Raw genomic sequence first — 17,346 nt, forward strand, 5'->3', positions numbered from 1 at the left:
GCGAGGGTTGGGAGGAGGTAGTGGGTGTGGCCGTCGAGCCGAAGAGTTGGCCGCGGCTGGAAGAGCCGCGAAGAGGCGGGGGGGGGGGGGGGGAAGGCGGGGAGGACGCGGGGTGGAAGCCAGGAACAGGACTCCGGAGGTGGGGCATATGGGGTACTCCACACTTGGTGTCTGTGATTCGAACCCCGAAATTCTAGCGCCAGGCCTGCCAATCGTGGCGCTTAATTGTGTGGAGTAATTTCTGATACAAACACCAGCGACGCCGCATATATAAACCCCCATTTTGACAATGTTTTTTGTTGCGCCTGTCCGTGTGTCGTCCAACGCTCCCCTCCGACACTCCCTGGACTGCGGCTCACTCCTGGACTGTTCCCCTGTCCTTCACCCATCTTACGCCCTTCTCACGACTTGCCACAATGTTTCCCATCTCCGAGAAACCTACCAGCATCAAGGCTGACTCCGTGTCTGAGGAGTTCCAAAAGCAAGAAGTCAAACACCTCGACAGGGTCAATGTGGCCAACAACCCGAATGCCAAGCTCGCCAACCCGCTCGAGGGAATCCCTCATGATCAGTTGATTGCTGATGCTGCGGCGTTTGCGAAGAGCCATGGCCTCGGCCACCTCACGGAGGTATTCCAAAAGGGTGCCCTCGTTGCCCAGGATCCCTCCGCTTTTGAGTCGCTCCCGCTCCTCGACGATGAGGACAGGAACGTTTTGCGACGCGAAGTCACTCATAAGTGGCGACAGCCTGCACAACTGTACTATCTTGTAATTCTATGTTCCATGGCCGCTGCCGTCCAGGGTGTAAGTCCCCATCGCGCTTTACTCGTCAGTGGGTACTCATCAAAGTTTCTCCGCTATTAGATGGACGAAGCGGTCATTAATGGCGCCAACTTGTTCTTCGCACCCCAATTTGGTATTTCTACCACAGAAGGTGATACGGGCCGCAATCAGTGGTTGCTTGGTCTTGTAAACTCTGCGCCTTACGTACGTGGCTTTACGTCCTAGATCCGAAGTTTTTCCTCATGAGAAGAGTAGCTCTGTTGCGCTTTCCTTGGATGCTGGGTTTCAGCTCCCATGAACAAGTACTTTGGTCGTCGCGGCACAATCTTCATCAGTGCCTTGGTGTCGTTCCTTACCTGTGTATGGCAAGGTGTAACGAACACATGGTGGCACCTGTTTATCGCCCGTTTCTTCCTTGGATTTGGTATTGGCCCGAAGAGTGCAACTGTACCTGTTTACGCCGCCGAATGCGCGCCGCCGGTCATCCGTGGCGCCCTTGTGATGATGTGGTAAGCAGATTTGTCTTGGCCACTTTAATGAATCCCGTATCTTACTTTCCTGGTGTCAGGCAAATGTGGACGGCTTTTGGTATCATGTTTGGCTACGTTTGCGATCTTGCGTTCTACTCGGTCAAGGACAGGCCTCACATTACGGGTCTCAACTGGCGTCTCATGCTTGCGAGTGTGCGTATATCTATGACTTTATTGATGTCCGTTCGATGACATCTTTCTTTGCAGGCCGGCGTTCCTGCCCTGTTTATCGTTTTCCAGGTCTATCTTTGCCCGGAGTCGCCTCGTTGGCTGATGGGCAAAGGCCGGTATGACCAGGCATACGACTCCCTGATTCGTCTCCGAAACAGCCCAATCCAGGCTGCGCGTGATCTCTATTGTAAGCGTCGCATACAGTATCGATAATTCATTTGCTAATTTTCCTGCAGATATCCACGTTTTGTTAGAGGCAGAGGCGGAGACCTTCACTGGCCGCAACCGTTTCTTGGAGCTCTTCAAAGTGCCCCGCAACCGCCGTGCTGCTCTTGCATCCTTCATTGTGATGTTCATGCAGCAATTCTGCGGGATTAACGTCATCGCGTACTATTCGTCCAGCATTTTCTCTGCAGCCGCCCACACCACCAATCTACAGGCACTTATTGCGTCCTGGGGTTTCGGCATGCTCAACTGGTTGTTTGCCTTCCCTGCAGTGTGGACCATCGACACCTTTGGTCGTCGGAACCTACTCCTCACGACGTTCCCGCTTATGGCGATCTTCCTGCTCATGACTGGGTTCTCGTTTTACATTCCGGAAGGCAAAGCGCAGCTCGCTGTGGTCGCACTCGGCATCTATCTGTACACGATAGCGTACTCGCCCGGAGAGGGCCCTGTGCCGTTCACTTACTCTGCCGAGGCATACCCCCTCTACGTGCGTGACATTGGCATGTCCTTCTCTACCGCGGTGCTCTGGTTCTTGTGAGTTCTCGGTGCTTCTTTCCTTTCGGCTGTTATTGACGTCGGTCGCTTCCTTCGCAGCAACTTTGTCGTCGCCATCACCTTCCCGCGCTTGCTCGGTGCCTTCAAGCCCCAAGGCGCTTTCGGCTGGTACGCGGCATGGAACGTCTTCGGCTTCGTCGCCATCCTCTTGTTTGTCCCCGAGACGAAGGCGCTATCGCTCGAAGAGCTCGATCAGGTCTTCTCGGTGCCTACGCACGTGCACGCAGCATATCAGCTTAAAGCGCTGCCGCACAACATCAAGAAATACTTCCTCCGCATGGACGTGGGCGACCTTCCACCGTTGTACCAGCACGAGGGTGCAGTCGACGAGAAACACTACGCGCCAGGGGGCGCGGGCCATGCATAGGCATGCACTCTAGTCTAGCTAGAGCCAAGTGTTTCCCGTTGCTCTCTGGGGTTGCCGTTGTATACCACCAATGTAGCCGGCATTACGATCTACTAATGATTATTCTGACGCTCGCATCATGCTTTTGTTGTATCCCCTATTGTATCATATAGTAGCTTCAGTTTTATGTCATGTCCATTCCACGAACGAATCACAGATAGATGTGCGCATTAGCAGACGTGAAATTCGCTCCAAGTCTTAGCATGTATTGAAAGCACTTAGAAGCCAAGTGCTTCAAGTACTGATACGCCTGCAAAGGTCGGAAGGAAGTATCTACTAGTTGATGCCTACCTTGGAAGTCGTGCAACTAGCAGTGCATTCGATTGCTATCGAATATACACTTTTGTCTTGTCTTGAATAGCACAAATTCAACGTTCAATGGTGCGGACAGAAAGTATGTGCCAGTGAGCGCCGGTAGGTTCTATACACGTGACTGTCGATCAATGCAACAGCATTGTGCGGCGGAGTCGAGCTTGCAATTAAAGGCCTTCGACGATATCGGTGTTCTCCCTTCTGCACTTCAAGTAGCCCAGCACGTATCTGAGACGGCACTCCACCCACCTATTCCCCAGACCATCGCGTCGACAGGCCGCGATGACCCAAACAACCCTGCTTCAGTACGAAGCACCATGTGAGTCGCCTAGCCGAATACATACATCCGAAACGCTCACGTCCATCAGGGCCTGTGTATGCGCTTGACTGGTGCAAGACCGCCGCGCCAGGACAGCAAATACGACCCCGATCAGCGTTCCGGCTTGGGATCGCGTCGCTCACAGAGGACTACCGGAATCGGATAGCCATCGTCGGGCTGCAAGACGAGCGCGTCCTGGTGGAGGATGACTACACAGAATACGCAGATTTCGTCACTCTGGTGGAGGCTCAGCACGGATATCCGGCGACCAGTTTGCAATGGCAGCCGGCGACGGCGGCCAACTACGCGTGGAGCCAGAAGGCTGCTGCCTCGGAGCTCCTGGCAACGACGGGCGATGCGTTGCGGGTGTGGGAGTACTCCAGCGACGCGCCACAGACCCTGTCATCGTTTGTGGGACGGCCGCCGACTTCGAGCGGGCATCGGCTGGCGCTCAAAGTGGCTCTCTCTGGCGTGCGTACCGCTGCTCATTGTCTGCCGCCGGACGGGTGCTCACTCGCAGGTGCGGCATGCTATAGCAAAGCAAGGTGCAGAGCCAGGGCACGGGCGCGCCGCTGACGAATTTCTCCTGGAACGAGAAGTCTCCAAGCCTCGTCGTGACGTCCTCGATCGACACGACGTGCACGGTATGGAATATCGACACCCAAACCGCCATCACGCAGCTCATCGCACACGACCGCGAAGTATACGATGTCGCGTGGCTGCCGGGGTCGACGGACATCTTCGTGTCGGTCGGCGCGGACGGCAGCCTGCGCGCGTTCGACCTGCGGAGTCTAGAGCATTCCACAATCCTGTACGAGACTCCGGCGCCGAAGAACGTGCCCCCGCCCCCTGCATCTCCTTCGGCCTCCGCTCGCCCGCCCACATCTCCGCTGCTCCGAATAGCTTTCAATCCTGCAGACTCAAACTACATGTCGACGTTCCACATGGACGGCTCTGACGTGCAGATCCTTGATATGCGCAGCCCAGGTATGCCCGTGATGGAACTCAGGGGACATCGCGCGCAGGTCAACTCGCTTGGCTGGGGCTCAACGACAAACCCTCTCTTGGCAACAGCAGGTGCGTTCCCAATATGCTGTACACAATGATGGTTTGCGGCTCGTGCTCACTTGAATTCAGGCGATGACTGTCAACTATTGCTTTGGGACCTATCACCACATACACAAGCCCCGCAGTCATCGCCACGAAATGCAAGTTCCGGTTTGAGCTCACCACGGCCAGACGTCAAAAAGCGAATAATCGCAGATCCTGTCATGGCGTACACCGGCGCACATGAGATCACCAACCTGGCGTGGTCACCACAAATTGCGGGCATGACGATGAACACAGGACACTCGACTGCTCCTGGTGAATGGATTGCAGTCGCCATGGGCAAGTCGATCAAGGCACTGAAGGTATAGACGGCGGACTAGTATGTAGCTTCTGTGCCTTGCCTTACGATGTACGGTGCTTCGTGCACCTTTGAGCTTGTCGGATATGCTGTATGTATGTATTGATAGTTCGCTTCTGGAGGCGTTTTAGTGGACGTGCACCCGCTGGCAGCTGCGGCGAGGCGCCGACGTTGGTCTGATAAGTTGCATATCAAATACGTTCGCTCCGTGGACCACATGATTCTGCCCTCGCATCTCGACCTGTAGCTGCGGGAGCGTATCTCTTCTGATACGAAATTCTCTGTGGGACGCGGACGCATTATAAACGGAATATCTTCGTGCTGACTGCAAACCCCTCGTGCGCTTGTTGACAAGCGTTCTCGCCGTTATAGTGATGATTTCTCGCAGTAAGGAAATGTGTTTATATAGGTAAAATCTCCAGAGCGTCCAGTGGTGTTGGCGAGATAACGGACCCAGGTGACGCCCATCAGGCTGATTACGGTGCTGTCTCAAACTTTTTTGCTGTACCGCATGGTGCCTGGTCCCGCGCCATAGCCAAGGCTTCGTATATCAGCCACTCGGCGGCGCGCCCTCTGCTTTTTGCGCTCGTGTGCCCCCCGCTCTCGGACAACGTTTCCTCGAGCTAGCTCGCCCGCTTCTCAGTGGACCGCTTACCTAGCTCGGAAATTCAGGCAGAAATGGAGCCTTCTGTCGCGGTAGAGCGGAAGACCTCACGTTCCAGCGCCTCCTCGGTGGCCAAGGAGAAGGAACCAATGTCCGACCCAGAGGTACAGATGACGAAAGAGTCGGTCAATGAGGAGGAAGAGGTGTGGTCATCAAAACGCCTGTGGCTGGCGAGATTGCGAATAGTGATCTTGACTGCCCTCGCCGGCGTTATTCTTGGCTGGTGGATCACGTCAACCATTCTTCCCGCAACGCGCCATAGATGGTGTGTCTTGCGCTCAACATAACGCTCATGCATTTTTAATCAAGTTACTGCCCAATGTCAGGATCGTGCAGACGTTTTGGGCATGGTTTTTCATCGTGTGAGTAGATCGGAGCCGCTAAATACGCCGTGATCTAAAGGAAAATGGCACTGTAGTGTCATCGCGTTCCGATTCATCCCAAACCGTTTTGTAACTCATCCCGTTGCCGCATTCTGGATCCCCTGCGTGCAAGAACCATGGTACAAGCTACCAAGGCGACTCCGCCTGACTATTGGTTGGGTGTGTCTTCTGGGCACAGTCTTCGGCTCGGCGTTCGGCTTCCCCCTTACCGGTGTACGCATTTTCTCCTCTAATGTTGTGTGGCGCAAGTCTGATATGCAGAAACAACAAAGAACACAACATATGGTGACCGTGCTATCTCAGTGCTCGGCCTGTTTGTTTTCCAGTTCTGCTTTTGGGCGACCTCGGCGCACCGTTCTGCGGTTCCATGGTGGGGTAAATCTCTCTGCAGTCCGAGACCACGTCTAACAATTATTCTGCAAGGCCAACGGTCATTGTTGGCTTGTTCATTCAGCAGGCTATTGCCATGTTTGTGCTCAAATCGGGCGCTGGTTTCCATATCTTCAAATGGGTCGCGCTTCTGGCGTCCGACTTCCTGTCCCAGTCCACCGCCGGTGCTGAATTCTTCTTCAGCGCAGCAGTCGTTGCCGAAGAGTACTTTTTCGTCAACACGGTGCGCATATACCGTTGCGCAGATTGTCATTGTTGCTGAATCATACGTGTCTCAGTTGGCCGCCATCATTTTCTTCATCGCGTTCGTGCAGATGATGTACTATCTCGGTGTCATGCAATGGCTCCTCAAAGGCTTGTGTGTAGTTCATTCTTGCCCATGCTTCAAAAAGTCGCTCACTTTAACTTCCGAAGTGCAATGGTCTTCTTCAAGTTAATGAATGTCTCTGGAGCAGAGGCCGTCATCGCCTCCGCGTCGCCCTTTATCGGCCAGGGCGAGTCTGCGTGTCTCGTCAAGCCCTACGTTGACCTCATGACGCCCTCCGAGCTGCACCTGACGATGACCTCCGGGTTCTCGACCATATCCGGCTCTGTGTTTATTGCGTACATCAACCTCGGCGTGCCCCCGCAAACCCTCATCACCGCGTCCGTGATGAGCATTCCCGCGTCTATTGCAATCAGCAAGATGCGCATGCCTGAGGTTGACGAGCCCATCACGCGTGGGCACGTTACGATCGACCGCGGCGCGGACAATGAGAAGAACAAGCCCGCGAACGCGCTTCATGCGTTCAGCCAGGGCGCGCTCTTCGGTCTCATCGTCGCCGGCCAGATTCTGTAAGTGCCTCACCCTCACGTCGTTTGCACGGAATTCTAAGCTCTGCTGCGTATGACACAGCGCGAACGTGCTGACAGTCGTATCGCTCGTCGCCTGTGTCAACGGCCTCTTGACCTGGATCGGCCGCGGCTTTGGCTTCCACGCGCTCACGCTGCAGCTCATCCTGCGGTACATTTTCTACCCCATCACGTTCTTCATGGGCGTGCCGCGCAACGAGATCCTGCCCGTCGCGCAGCTGCTCGCCACCAAGCTCATCGCGAACGAGTTTGTCGGATACACCGGTATGCACCGCCGTCTGCGTTCGTCTTGCCCGACAGCTCGGCTGACTTTTTTCCCTTCCAAGACCTGCGCGCGATCATGAAGAGCGACAACCCGCTCTCGCAGCGCGCGTTCACCATCGCGTCGTACTCGCTCTGTGGGTTCGCGAACCTCGGCTCGCTCGGCATCCAGGTCGGTGTGCTCAGCGCGCTCGCGCCCACGCAGGCGAAGGTCATCGCGCGCTCGGCGACGTCCGCGATGATCTGCGGCTTCATTTCGTGCGTCTTCTCTTCGTGTCCCGCCATTGTCGGGGACTGATTTTACCTGCCCGCAGCACATTACAAGCCGCTGGAATCGCAGGTATGCTTGTGTAGAGACCCCAATACGGGTATTATGGCGAATAGCAGGATGCGTGAGTCACCTAATCCAGGCAACCAAGACCGTGTCTCGGAGCTTTTGTGTATATTGCCGAAGGGCTGATCCTACTTCTCCCTAGCACGTCGCAAGCCGCTGGCATTCCGAGTATGCCTGTGTGGCCGTCCCGTTTTGGGAGTCGGCTGTGGGCTCACCGCGGGGTTTGGATTGTGTGAGTTATTCTGTCAAGTATTGACGACGCTGTTAGACTGGCTTGCATGTACTGTTGTTTCGCATGTTTATAATGCTATATTACGCCTACTATATGCCAGGCGGCCTAGGATGCAGCGTGCATCAGGCCGTGCGTCGCATGGGTCCCCATTAGGTACTGTTTTGGAAGAGACTCCTCGAGAGGGTTTCACAGGTTATTAACATGAGGCACCGGGGGAGGGGTATGTTACTGACAGTCATTGACAGTCATTGACCAGTTTTGCCATGATCAATATAAGCCTTTGAACAGCGGCTACACCATCCAATCCGAGCCCTGCACCGCACGGAACTTCACCGGCGTACGGACAAACGACACTGGCTGAGATGCAGATACTGGTTTCGTGGCGTATGTCATGAATGTCTGACAGTAGGTCGCAGAGTCTTCAAAAGACCACTAGATTCTTGTGATTGTCCAGATCACCCAATAAGCCTCGCGACATCCTGATATCACCTTCATACACAACATCTGTCTCACCTTGGACCGAGCGGAAACCATTTTCAAAATCAGCAAATCGTCTAATTTGTGATCAGCGTGGCAGTGGTGACTGCCGTTCTCGTCAAGCGCAAATATGTCTTGCTACATAACGTCTAAGCTTATTGTGATACTTCTTAGTGAGATGGAAGAGTGGCGCCGCGGCCTGAAAGATCGTAAAGGCCCGAAAGGCCGTGGACAAGCCCAGGGAGTTTTTGATGTCGTCGCATGTTATCAACGCACAAGAACTGCATTGAGTTTTCGACACAGTTAAAAACATAGTTGATAACATGTCAGAAGCCTCTGTCTAAAACCTTAGGGTTGTTCCGGAACAGTACCGCTAGAGGGATCGACTGAAATACCGCATATAGTTTGTTGAGGGGGGAACCGGTGACAACGGATACCTGTTGCCGCCATGCAGCCACAGCAGTAGCGATTTGCCGGGCCATGGCAGAGCAGAGCTGCGAACACCAACACGTTCAGCGTCGAGCGACAAAGCATAGCGACTCACGCCTACATCCTATTGCTTCTCAGCAGTGACATCATCCGCTGAGGGCTCGGCTAACGACGTTTCGTCAGAGCTTGCAGGCCGGGGCGCAGGCTTGCGCGCACTTGGCCGCGACGGGGAGGGGTGGTACAGCGGGCGTCCACCCGCCTCCGCCTCCGCCATGGCCTGGCGGCGGGCGCTGTACGTCTGCCACACGAACGCGCCGAGGCTCTGCGCGCACGCAAACAAACCACATGGGCGTCAGCCACGCTTCTTGCTGCTTCTTGGGGGAACGGGTGGGGAGACGAGGAACGCACCAGGACGACCGCGCCCAGCATGAGCGCGTCCTTCCACCGCTCGTCGAGCCCGACGTCGAGCTCCGCCCTGCGCCGCTGGCGCGCGCGCCACATCGCCGTGCTCAGGCTGTGGTAGTCCGCGCGCAGGCCGCCGTCCGCGGCGCCCCCCTCAGCGACGGCAGCGGCGCGGGCGGCTTTGCCAGAGAGCGCGGCGTACGCGGCGCTGATCGCCTGGAAGCGCGCGTGGGCGGTCGCGGGCGGGACGGTGCGGCTGACGGGCGAGTCGGGGTGGTAGATGCGCACGAGGTCGTAGTCTGCGGGGACGTGAGTTGCCATGGTGCGGGGATGGATATGAATGCGGGGGGCGACGTACAGCGTGCCTTGACCTCGTCGCGGGTCGCGCTCAGCGGGAGGTGGAAGATCTGGTGCGGGGACGGGTTGGCGCTGCTCGGGAAGGGATACGGGTTGGCGGTGCTGGAGGCATGCCGTCTAGCGGGTGCGGTGTGTGGGCAGGAGCGGGGGAACGGGTGTGGGCATGAGCGGGCGAAGAGTTGTGGGCAGGAGTGGCGGAAGAGTTGTTGCGCGGGTGCTGACGAGGACGCCTTGAGCATGGCAGAGCGCGGACGGGAGCGTGGAGGACGGCAGGCAGCAGGTCGTCCCACGCGCAGAGGCTCGATCGACGCGGAGTTGTCGCCGGATCACGCTCGCTGAACACCGCGATCTCAGATACTCGCCGACTGTCGCACCCTGCTCTCATCTCCGTCCTGGCACCCCACTTCATTCGCAGTCAATATCGATTGCACGTATCCTACCGAGGCCTAGTGCGAGTCGTCATGTAAACGTACATATCACAGGTATCACGCCCAAAAAGCAGCAGTCACCAATCTTACACCCCATACATCTCTCTTCACGAGAACATTCCAATAGCAACACAGAAACGGGATCGGGCCCAGAGCGGATCATAGAGCAAATCATGACAGGATTGGTTGACCGCGGCCCGCACTCAAGTCGACGACGATCCTTCCAGCATTCGTTGGGTCATTCTGGTGCAGCCAGCCCTGGCTATTGCGCCGTATCATGCTCAGAACGACGGGATGCGTACAAGGAGCAGAACACGCACGTTCTTAGATACTGCTTGACGGCAGGTTTGAGCCTCGCCACGCCGTTGTCCGAGTGCTGGCCCTTGCCTACCATCACACGGCGCCCCGTCAGCAAGCGCCTCACAGAACAGAAGAAACGGGGAGTGAGGCGCACCGACAATAATCGTGAGTGTTTCCTCGCCCCACCTGACGGCGTTCACGGTCGCCCGTCCGGTGTGCTTGATGGCTTCGCGCACACTTTGCCCGTGCAGGTCAACAACATCGTGGCCATTGTCTTCGTTGTTCTCTGACATGCATCCCCCGCACGCACGATGCAACACTCCATATAAGGTATTCCGGCGATTTTGCAAGACGCGAAAACGGACGCACCAGCAAAGAACCACTTGCTCGCCATGGCATTGTACCGCGCCCGGTCCCTCTCGTGCATCTGCGCCATGTTCGCGGCGTGCTCGGCGTTCAGGTGACGCCCGTTCCGCTTGTGCGTGCGGCTTTCATTGTGGTACCGCAGCCGCATCTTCCCTTCATACTTTGCCTTGTCGCGGAGCGCTTGGGGGCCGTCGTAGTGTCGGCGTAGCTCGTCCACAGACTGATAAAAACGACAGACGCTGTCAGAGCAAAGCGTTGTAAGCGGGGCACGCGTTCATACCGGGAGGTCCGAATCGCTGAATTCCTCCTCGCTCTCAGCGTCCGGCTGGTCGTTCAGCGGAGAGGGCGGGCCATCCGGTTCCCAGGTGTCGACAGCTCGGACGCTGCGGCCAGGAGGGGACGGTGGATTAGCGACCTGTGGAATGTCAGCATGGATGGGTGTGCGCCAGTAGGCTTCGCGTAGTCCTGCATTGCGGTCTCTCTCTGCAGGCCTGTAGGGCGCGCTGGCTCGATGCCACTTTTGAGCGCGGGCGGGCGCATTGTGGGATTCGGGTAGTTCTGCAACGGGGTCTCGCTCTCGGTGGTACTGATCGGATGAGCCGGGGGACGAGGGGGCGCGCGTCGTGGAGGTGGGACCATGGCTCGGCGCTCGACTGGTGTGAGGGGGCGGAGGTGGAGGATCGTCTTTGCCAAAGTACCATACAACGATACCGATGGCGGCGAGAACACCAAGATTGAATAGGGCCATGGTAGTGGGGGATTAACCTACCAGTGGCAGGGGAGACCGCCCAAGGTCTAGCAGGAGGGACCAAGGAGCGAGGTGGGCAGTGAAGACCAGGGCGTTCGCTGCATGAGGGATATATGAGGCGGTGCTAGGGACAATGGGAAGATAGTGCCTTGGGCTTGACATGGCGGTATGGCATGCGCCCACAGAACCACACGCAAGTGCAGCCATGGAAGCGGGCGCAACCCCGGCCTCATCTCCGGAGCTTAGACAGGGCGCCGGCGGACGCGCCGATGACGGCTGCACTTCTGTACATACAGCTTGTCATATGCACAGATATGGGTGTCTTACTGCGCACCGCCTCAGATAACACTTGGTGTGAGCGTGGGCGGTCGGGGGAGAATCAACTAGGTCGGTGCTAAATTCGAATATCGCGGAGTCGGCGGAGTTGGGTCGATCGCGCGCGGCTGATCCAGGCAAGATCACCATCGGAGTCTATTCCACACGCAATCCTACTAATCGCACATTCGTTGACTGTATCCTGTCCGTCTGATTGCACGGCGCACACCCCCTTGCATTTCGCTGCTCGACGCCGTGCTATGACCGCCTCCTCCCCACAAGCCTCCTCAAGCGCGTCTGCCTGCGCAGGATCCGTGTCATGCAACATCGACCTGTGTGAGAGCGCCAACATCTAGGGCGGTGCAGTGTCTGCCTCAGCCGAGCGGTGGCTATGATACTCGCCTTCCGTGCATTTGCTGCTTCTCCTTGTTGTTGTCTCCTTGCCCCGGCAGGCTAGCAGGCCTACCAGATGCCACGCTACGTTCTCGTAAGCCGGACCTTCGCCGCACGCGACTTCGTTTGTGGGCGCGCCTCGTGCTTGTCTCGGAGGCACGACCACCTGGCATGCACGCCTTGCAACTTCCTGCGATAGGGATCCGTACAGAAGCGCCATCTCAATCATGATATCTACTGCCATGTGCATGATCTCTCAACTGGCCCCGTCCTTGCTGTCCCTCGTCAGTCCTTCCCATAATGTGCTTCTTACACGACGTCAATGTGTACTTGAGGGCCTGCTGCGGCATCGAGGAGGATGAGACAGAGCTGCGCCAGCACCACCGCCCGTCGTACGAGTCGACGTCGAGGGTGCCCGCAAGCCTGTCCAGGCTCGACCTGTCCCCGCCGTCCGCCCATCCTTGCTACCCCTCGCTCATACATGATGTCTACACATACTTGCAAGCCTGCTGCGGCATCGAAGACGCGGACGAGACCGAACTGCACGAGCACGACCGTCCGTCGTACCGCTCGACGTCGACGGTGCCCGCGAGCTTGCCGGGTCGCCATCCGGAGAAGCAGCACGCGCACGTCTCGCGCCCGGCGCAGGCATACGCCCCATACGCCCCCACTCGTCCACCGCAGCCCTCGCGCCAGTCCTCTCAGCCGTATCAGCCCGCCCAATCGACTCCACCGCGTGTGTCGGCGACGTACAAGCCGTACCCGGCTTTGCCAACCCAGACGGCTCAACCCCCTCGTTACGCATGCACCACCCCGCCGGGCCGGCCTGCTGAGCCCGCCGCGCCCCGTCCCCCTGCACCATCATTTCCTAGTGCGAATACCGTTTCCACAAGACCGACGTACCCGCCACAGGTTAGCGCGTCCCATCATTCTCGAGCAGACCCTCATTTCTCGAGCATGCGTTGAATTCATACATTGACCCACGCCTAATGTCATAGCTTATCACCCGGCAGCCCCAGCCCCACCACCCGCTATTGACTGGTGTTCCCGTCTTGCGGCCCCCTGTGGTAGCCGCAGACGACGCGGATGACCAGAGTGACTCCGACATCGAGGTAAGCTTGTCTGCCTCTTCCGTCTCGCAGCCTCTTGCGGTGGATGCTGACGGCGCGGACGATCAGAGTGTCTCCGACATCCAGGTAAGCTTATCCGGCCCTCCCGTCTCGCGCCCCTCTCAAACACACACTTGCGTCTACCCAAGTCCATCCGTCAGCTACGCGTGCGGTACAAGGGCCCCGAGGAGCTACGCGCCCTCGCGCGGAAAATGTATAACCACCACAGGCGGAACCCGCGCAGCGTGGAGCGCTGCAACGCGATGGCGGCCAGATGGGTGTTTTCCGGTGCGTGTCGCGTCGGGGATCGTGATGAACGCGCTGTTCCGTGACCCTGACGAGCGGCTGGGCAGAAAACAACCAGGGGCGAGCAGACAACGAGATCGACCTGCACGGACTGCATGTGCGTGAGGCGCTCGACCACGTGGAGCAGGCGATTGCTGCAGCGCGTAAGAGCGGCAAGGCGCAACTGAACTTCATTGTCGGTGCGTCCTGGACATCCTCTTGCTCTCGTTTCTCGTGGGACCTATGGCATACCTGGTATCTGCAGGCCAAGGCAAACACTCGGCGAATGGCGTGGCAAGGATCAAGCCTGCCGTCGAGGAGTGGCTGCAAAAGTAGGTCTCCCATATCGCGCTCCCGCGTCGCGTCGGTCGTGCTGAGTGCATGCACATGCACAGGCAGGACATAGCCTATGTTCCTGGACCGGGGAATCCCGGACTACTGATTGTGACTCTGGTCGCTGAATCTTGAGAGCATGGCGTCATGAGGGGCCGTGCATGGCTGCCTGTTACCGGAGTGCCATCCGCCTGTCGATTTACACATTATCCCGACCCACTGGGAGATGTCTGGGATTGTAAGGTTTGGGTTTATGCTATCACGCCCCATGGCGAGTGCTGTCAGGTCCTGTGTATTGCGCTCGTTTGCTTTGTATTCGGCCAGATGGTGTAGCAATACGGCTGTCTCCACACACGGAGGATGTTTGTTTCTTGCGTGTCATGTCTATGTGTACTAGCTAGAACGAGCGGCATGAATACGAGAAGCGTACGAAACGTGCCGTGTGCACTGGACGTACGTCCACGCACAGTGCTTGGTTTGAAATTTGAAGCTGAGTCCTCGGGACCAGATGGGCGGTGTTCTACGAGTTTGAATATCGCGGAGTTGAGATCTTGAGAGTCGATCGCGCGCCTGAGGACGATTACGAGCGTGACTCAATGTTGAAGGCAAGACACCGACTAGGCGTCGACTGTGCTGGCCGTGTCTTGTGCACGCCCTCTGCCCCCTCGACAGCCGTGGCGCGAGATGGCCGCCATGGCTGTGGATCTCGCGTCGCCTCGGGACCGGTGCTTCCATCCGACTGTTTCTGCTGTCGCCCTGCGTTGTGAGATGTCATGCTACGGCAGGTCGCGTCCTCGTGTGTGGCCACAGCCTTTCCCGTCCCAGGAACCGCGGCCCAGCGGCCTGCGCTACCATGCCCTTGCAGGCGCACACGGCGCTAGACACGCCCGCCTGTGATACACGCCTGGCGATATGCGTTCTATATCTACTGCGCCCATCGCGATCGCTCGACTGGCCTCTCGTCCCCTCCCTCTCCCTCTGCCTGCGCCTCGGCGGGCCCCGCAACAATGGGCCTCTTCACCCTCGGCGTTGTCGCGGCCGCCGCCGTCGCCTACGCCCTCTTCACTGCTTGCAAAGATGACTCTGACGAGGACCAGCAGCCCGGACCCCGGCCCCCCTCGTACGGGGCAACGTCGAATGCCCATCAGCATACTGAGTACCCGCATACCCAGTTCCAGTACACGCAGACTTCGCGCTCGGCGCAGCCAGGCACCCCTCCTCAGCCATCGCAGTCCTCATACCAGTCCCCAGTCGGCGAGCCGTACCAAACCCCTCAACCGCACCAGGCAAATCGGCCGACTCCATCGTATGCAGCGGCGCGGGCCACGGTCCCGCCTCCACCGCGCCAAGCGGCGCCGCCAACTCCATCAGATCAGCCATCCCAGGCGGCACCGTCGACCCAGGCATACCGGACAACGCAGTCTCCTCAGGCGACGCAGTCTGCCTCGACGTCGACGTACATACATCAGTCGCATTCCCCCGTCCAGCCTCCCCGGTCGTCCCAGCCTCCTCAGCCTGCCCGGAGCCCATGGGCTACTCCGCAGACCAGACCTGCTGAGCAGGCGCCGCGGCGGAACGAATCAGCGTCCTTGTTGTCTGCAGCTAACGCGCCCACGCAACGGACATACGCACCGCAGGTTAGGACCCCGTTGCCACATACATACTCACGTTGCCCGGCCATGACGTGTGTACTCATCTATGCGGAACATGTAGATGGTCATCCAGCAGCCCCAGCGCCGCGATCCGCCCTCGTTCAGCGTCCCCGCCGCACGTCCCGCCCTCCAAAATATCATCATGGGCGCGCCGGCGGACGCAGACTCGGAAGACGACGACGACGACAGCGATGGCAGCAGCATCTCTGACATAGAGGTACGCTCGCCCGTCCTTTTTCCCTCATGACTCCCGCATACTATTCTCATGCACCGCTCACCGCTGCCGCGCAGTCCGTCACCCAGCTTCGCCTGCAATACGAGAATCCTCAAGCGCTGCGCGATCTTGCGCGCACCTCGGGCGACCAGCAGCGAGTGTACGCGAAGCAAAGCCGGGCGTGCGCGCGGCGGGACCGCGGGCTGGCCAGGGAGTTCACCAAGGCTGCGAAGGCACACGCGCGCAAGGTGAAGCGCTACAACGCGCGGGCGGCTAAGTGGGTGTATGCCGGTGCGTATAAACATGGTTCTTTTTTCTGCGAGGCGGGCCGTCCCGTGTCCGTTGTCCTGAAGGCTAACGGGCGCTCGAATAGAGAACAACAAGCGGCGCAGGAGCAACACGGTCGATCTGCACGGCTTGTATGTGGCCGAGGCGCTCGAGTATGCACAACGGGCCATCGGGGCAGCGCGCGAGAGTGGTCAGGCAAAGCTGAGCCTCATTGTCGGTGAGTCTCGGACTGTCCCTCGTTTCGTTTATCCCCGGGGTGATGGTCTGCTTGGTGTTCGCAGGCCAAGGTCAACACTCGGAAAACGGCGTGGCGAAGATCAAGCCTGCCCTCGAGGGGTGGCTGCAGACGTAGGTTCCCATGTTGCGCCGCGTCTGCCGTGCTGAGTATATGCGCGTGTGTGTAGGCGGGGCACGGCCTATAGGCCCGACGAACGGAACCCCGGGAGGCTGGTCATCACCCTGGATGGCTGAGTCTTTCAATCCAGCATTGCTTGCAGGACCTTTCACGCAGTGGTCCACCATGTGAACACCTCCCACCTCCCCTCTTGATTGTCACACCGTGCGACGCCGTGCGCACGCGTGTGTCGATCCTCTGGAGAGTATGTATTTGTATCGTGATAAACTAAGGTCTGAGTTGTGCTTTCGCTCTCTTTGCAAATGTTGTGCTATCGTTGTTTCCTAGTATTGCTGTCGTTTGTGTTCTTCTCCAGGTCTTGTGTCTACGGTTCTCAGTTTGCAATGGGTCAAATGATGTAGTAGTGGGGGTCGGTGTACCCATGCAGCCGCTGCTTTGTGGGGATTCTGTACGGCGGGACGCTGTGCCCCGTTTTGGGATGTTTATGTCTATGTATAATAGTGCAAGCGATACGAAGCCGGAAAGAGCGTGTTCTGTGCGCGGGGCTCAAGCGAATGAATATTCACTTGTCGTGGTATGGTCAAGGCCGTGTATGGTCGGAGTCTTGGCCACAATTTCGATGCAGATTGTCTCCGTGGCGGCCCCGCTGGACATGGGATCGTCTCAACAGCGGTAGCAAGAGTCACTCATAAGGGATTTAGCGCACGATATAGATTGACATAACCCTGTAGGAAAGATGGTGAGTGGTATCGCCGCCATAACAATGTTCCGAAGATGACTTGGCACGGTATGGAGTGGCTCCATATCTTAGTTCTCTAGCTGTGACGTGATTACACGTCGGAGACCTTACTTCTATGCCAATGAATGATTCCAAGAGGGTACAATAATCTTTTGGGCAAGACGTCACGTAACATATGAACATTGTCTCCAAACTGCTAGAAGCCACGGGGCACAGGATCGAGGACACCTGATACACATCATCTATACACGGAGCTATTCCAATGTGGTACACTGTCCTCAATGCATACCAATACCGGGGCTGCAAGATGTATGAGACAGCAAACGCCG

The 17,346-nt window shown here is 57.7% G+C and overlaps 6 protein-coding genes across 6 annotated transcripts; 4 read left to right on the forward strand and 2 right to left on the reverse strand.

Moving 5' to 3' along the window:
* The first annotated feature begins 315 nt into the window (after positions 1-315).
* On the forward strand, positions 316-2,821 carry POSPLADRAFT_1064660 (hypothetical protein). The gene is made up of 7 exons (XM_024481831.1): positions 316-803; positions 864-986; positions 1,038-1,291; positions 1,351-1,465; positions 1,520-1,670; positions 1,720-2,245; positions 2,306-2,821. The coding sequence occupies exons 1-7, from the start codon at positions 417-419 to the stop codon at positions 2,631-2,633; spliced, it is 1,884 nt and encodes a 627-aa protein (XP_024343048.1). The 5' UTR covers positions 316-416; the 3' UTR covers positions 2,634-2,821.
* Positions 2,822-3,165: 344 nt separating this feature from the next.
* POSPLADRAFT_1166218 (hypothetical protein) lies at positions 3,166-4,845 on the forward strand. Its single transcript, XM_024487911.1, has 4 exons — positions 3,166-3,303; positions 3,353-3,774; positions 3,840-4,380; positions 4,441-4,845. Exons 1-4 carry the CDS (start codon positions 3,267-3,269, stop codon positions 4,719-4,721), a joined length of 1,281 nt encoding a protein of 426 aa, XP_024343049.1. The 5' UTR covers positions 3,166-3,266; the 3' UTR covers positions 4,722-4,845.
* Positions 4,846-5,286: 441 nt separating this feature from the next.
* Positions 5,287-7,615, forward strand: POSPLADRAFT_1072938 (hypothetical protein; the record flags this gene model as incomplete). Its single annotated transcript, XM_024482558.1, has 10 exons — positions 5,287-5,640; positions 5,702-5,737; positions 5,794-5,971; positions 6,031-6,128; positions 6,182-6,371; positions 6,427-6,506; positions 6,563-6,982; positions 7,044-7,264; positions 7,327-7,519; positions 7,576-7,615. Exons 1-10 carry the CDS (start codon positions 5,390-5,392, stop codon positions 7,613-7,615), a joined length of 1,707 nt encoding a protein of 568 aa, XP_024343050.1. The 5' UTR covers positions 5,287-5,389.
* Positions 7,616-9,312: 1,697 nt separating this feature from the next.
* On the reverse strand, positions 9,313-9,599 carry POSPLADRAFT_1094466 (hypothetical protein; the record flags this gene model as incomplete). Its single annotated transcript, XM_024483118.1, has 2 exons — positions 9,313-9,434; positions 9,494-9,599. Coding segments are annotated over 2 exons (228 nt in total), but the record flags the coding sequence as incomplete, so codon positions are not given.
* A 513-nt stretch (positions 9,600-10,112) lies between these two features.
* POSPLADRAFT_1089221 (hypothetical protein) lies at positions 10,113-10,674 on the reverse strand (the record flags this gene model as incomplete). Its single annotated transcript, XM_024483069.1, has 4 exons — positions 10,113-10,182; positions 10,241-10,307; positions 10,375-10,506; positions 10,590-10,674. Coding segments are annotated over 4 exons (354 nt in total), but the record flags the coding sequence as incomplete, so codon positions are not given.
* Positions 10,675-12,342: 1,668 nt separating this feature from the next.
* Positions 12,343-16,394, forward strand: POSPLADRAFT_1031342 (hypothetical protein; the record flags this gene model as incomplete). The annotated part of the gene is made up of 13 exons (XM_024476785.1): positions 12,343-12,954; positions 13,041-13,154; positions 13,185-13,238; positions 13,301-13,439; positions 13,505-13,636; positions 13,702-13,768; positions 14,278-14,494; positions 14,651-15,406; positions 15,483-15,638; positions 15,713-15,926; positions 16,009-16,140; positions 16,205-16,271; positions 16,328-16,394. 13 exons carry the CDS (start codon positions 12,343-12,345, stop codon positions 16,392-16,394), a joined length of 2,727 nt encoding a protein of 908 aa, XP_024343053.1.
* Between the last annotated feature and the right edge of the window lie 952 nt (positions 16,395-17,346).

This window comes from Postia placenta (genome assembly GCF_002117355.1).
Source record: "Postia placenta MAD-698-R-SB12 unplaced genomic scaffold POSPLAscaffold_2, whole genome shotgun sequence".
Classification (NCBI taxonomy): domain Eukaryota; kingdom Fungi; phylum Basidiomycota; class Agaricomycetes; order Polyporales; family Adustoporiaceae; genus Rhodonia; species Rhodonia placenta.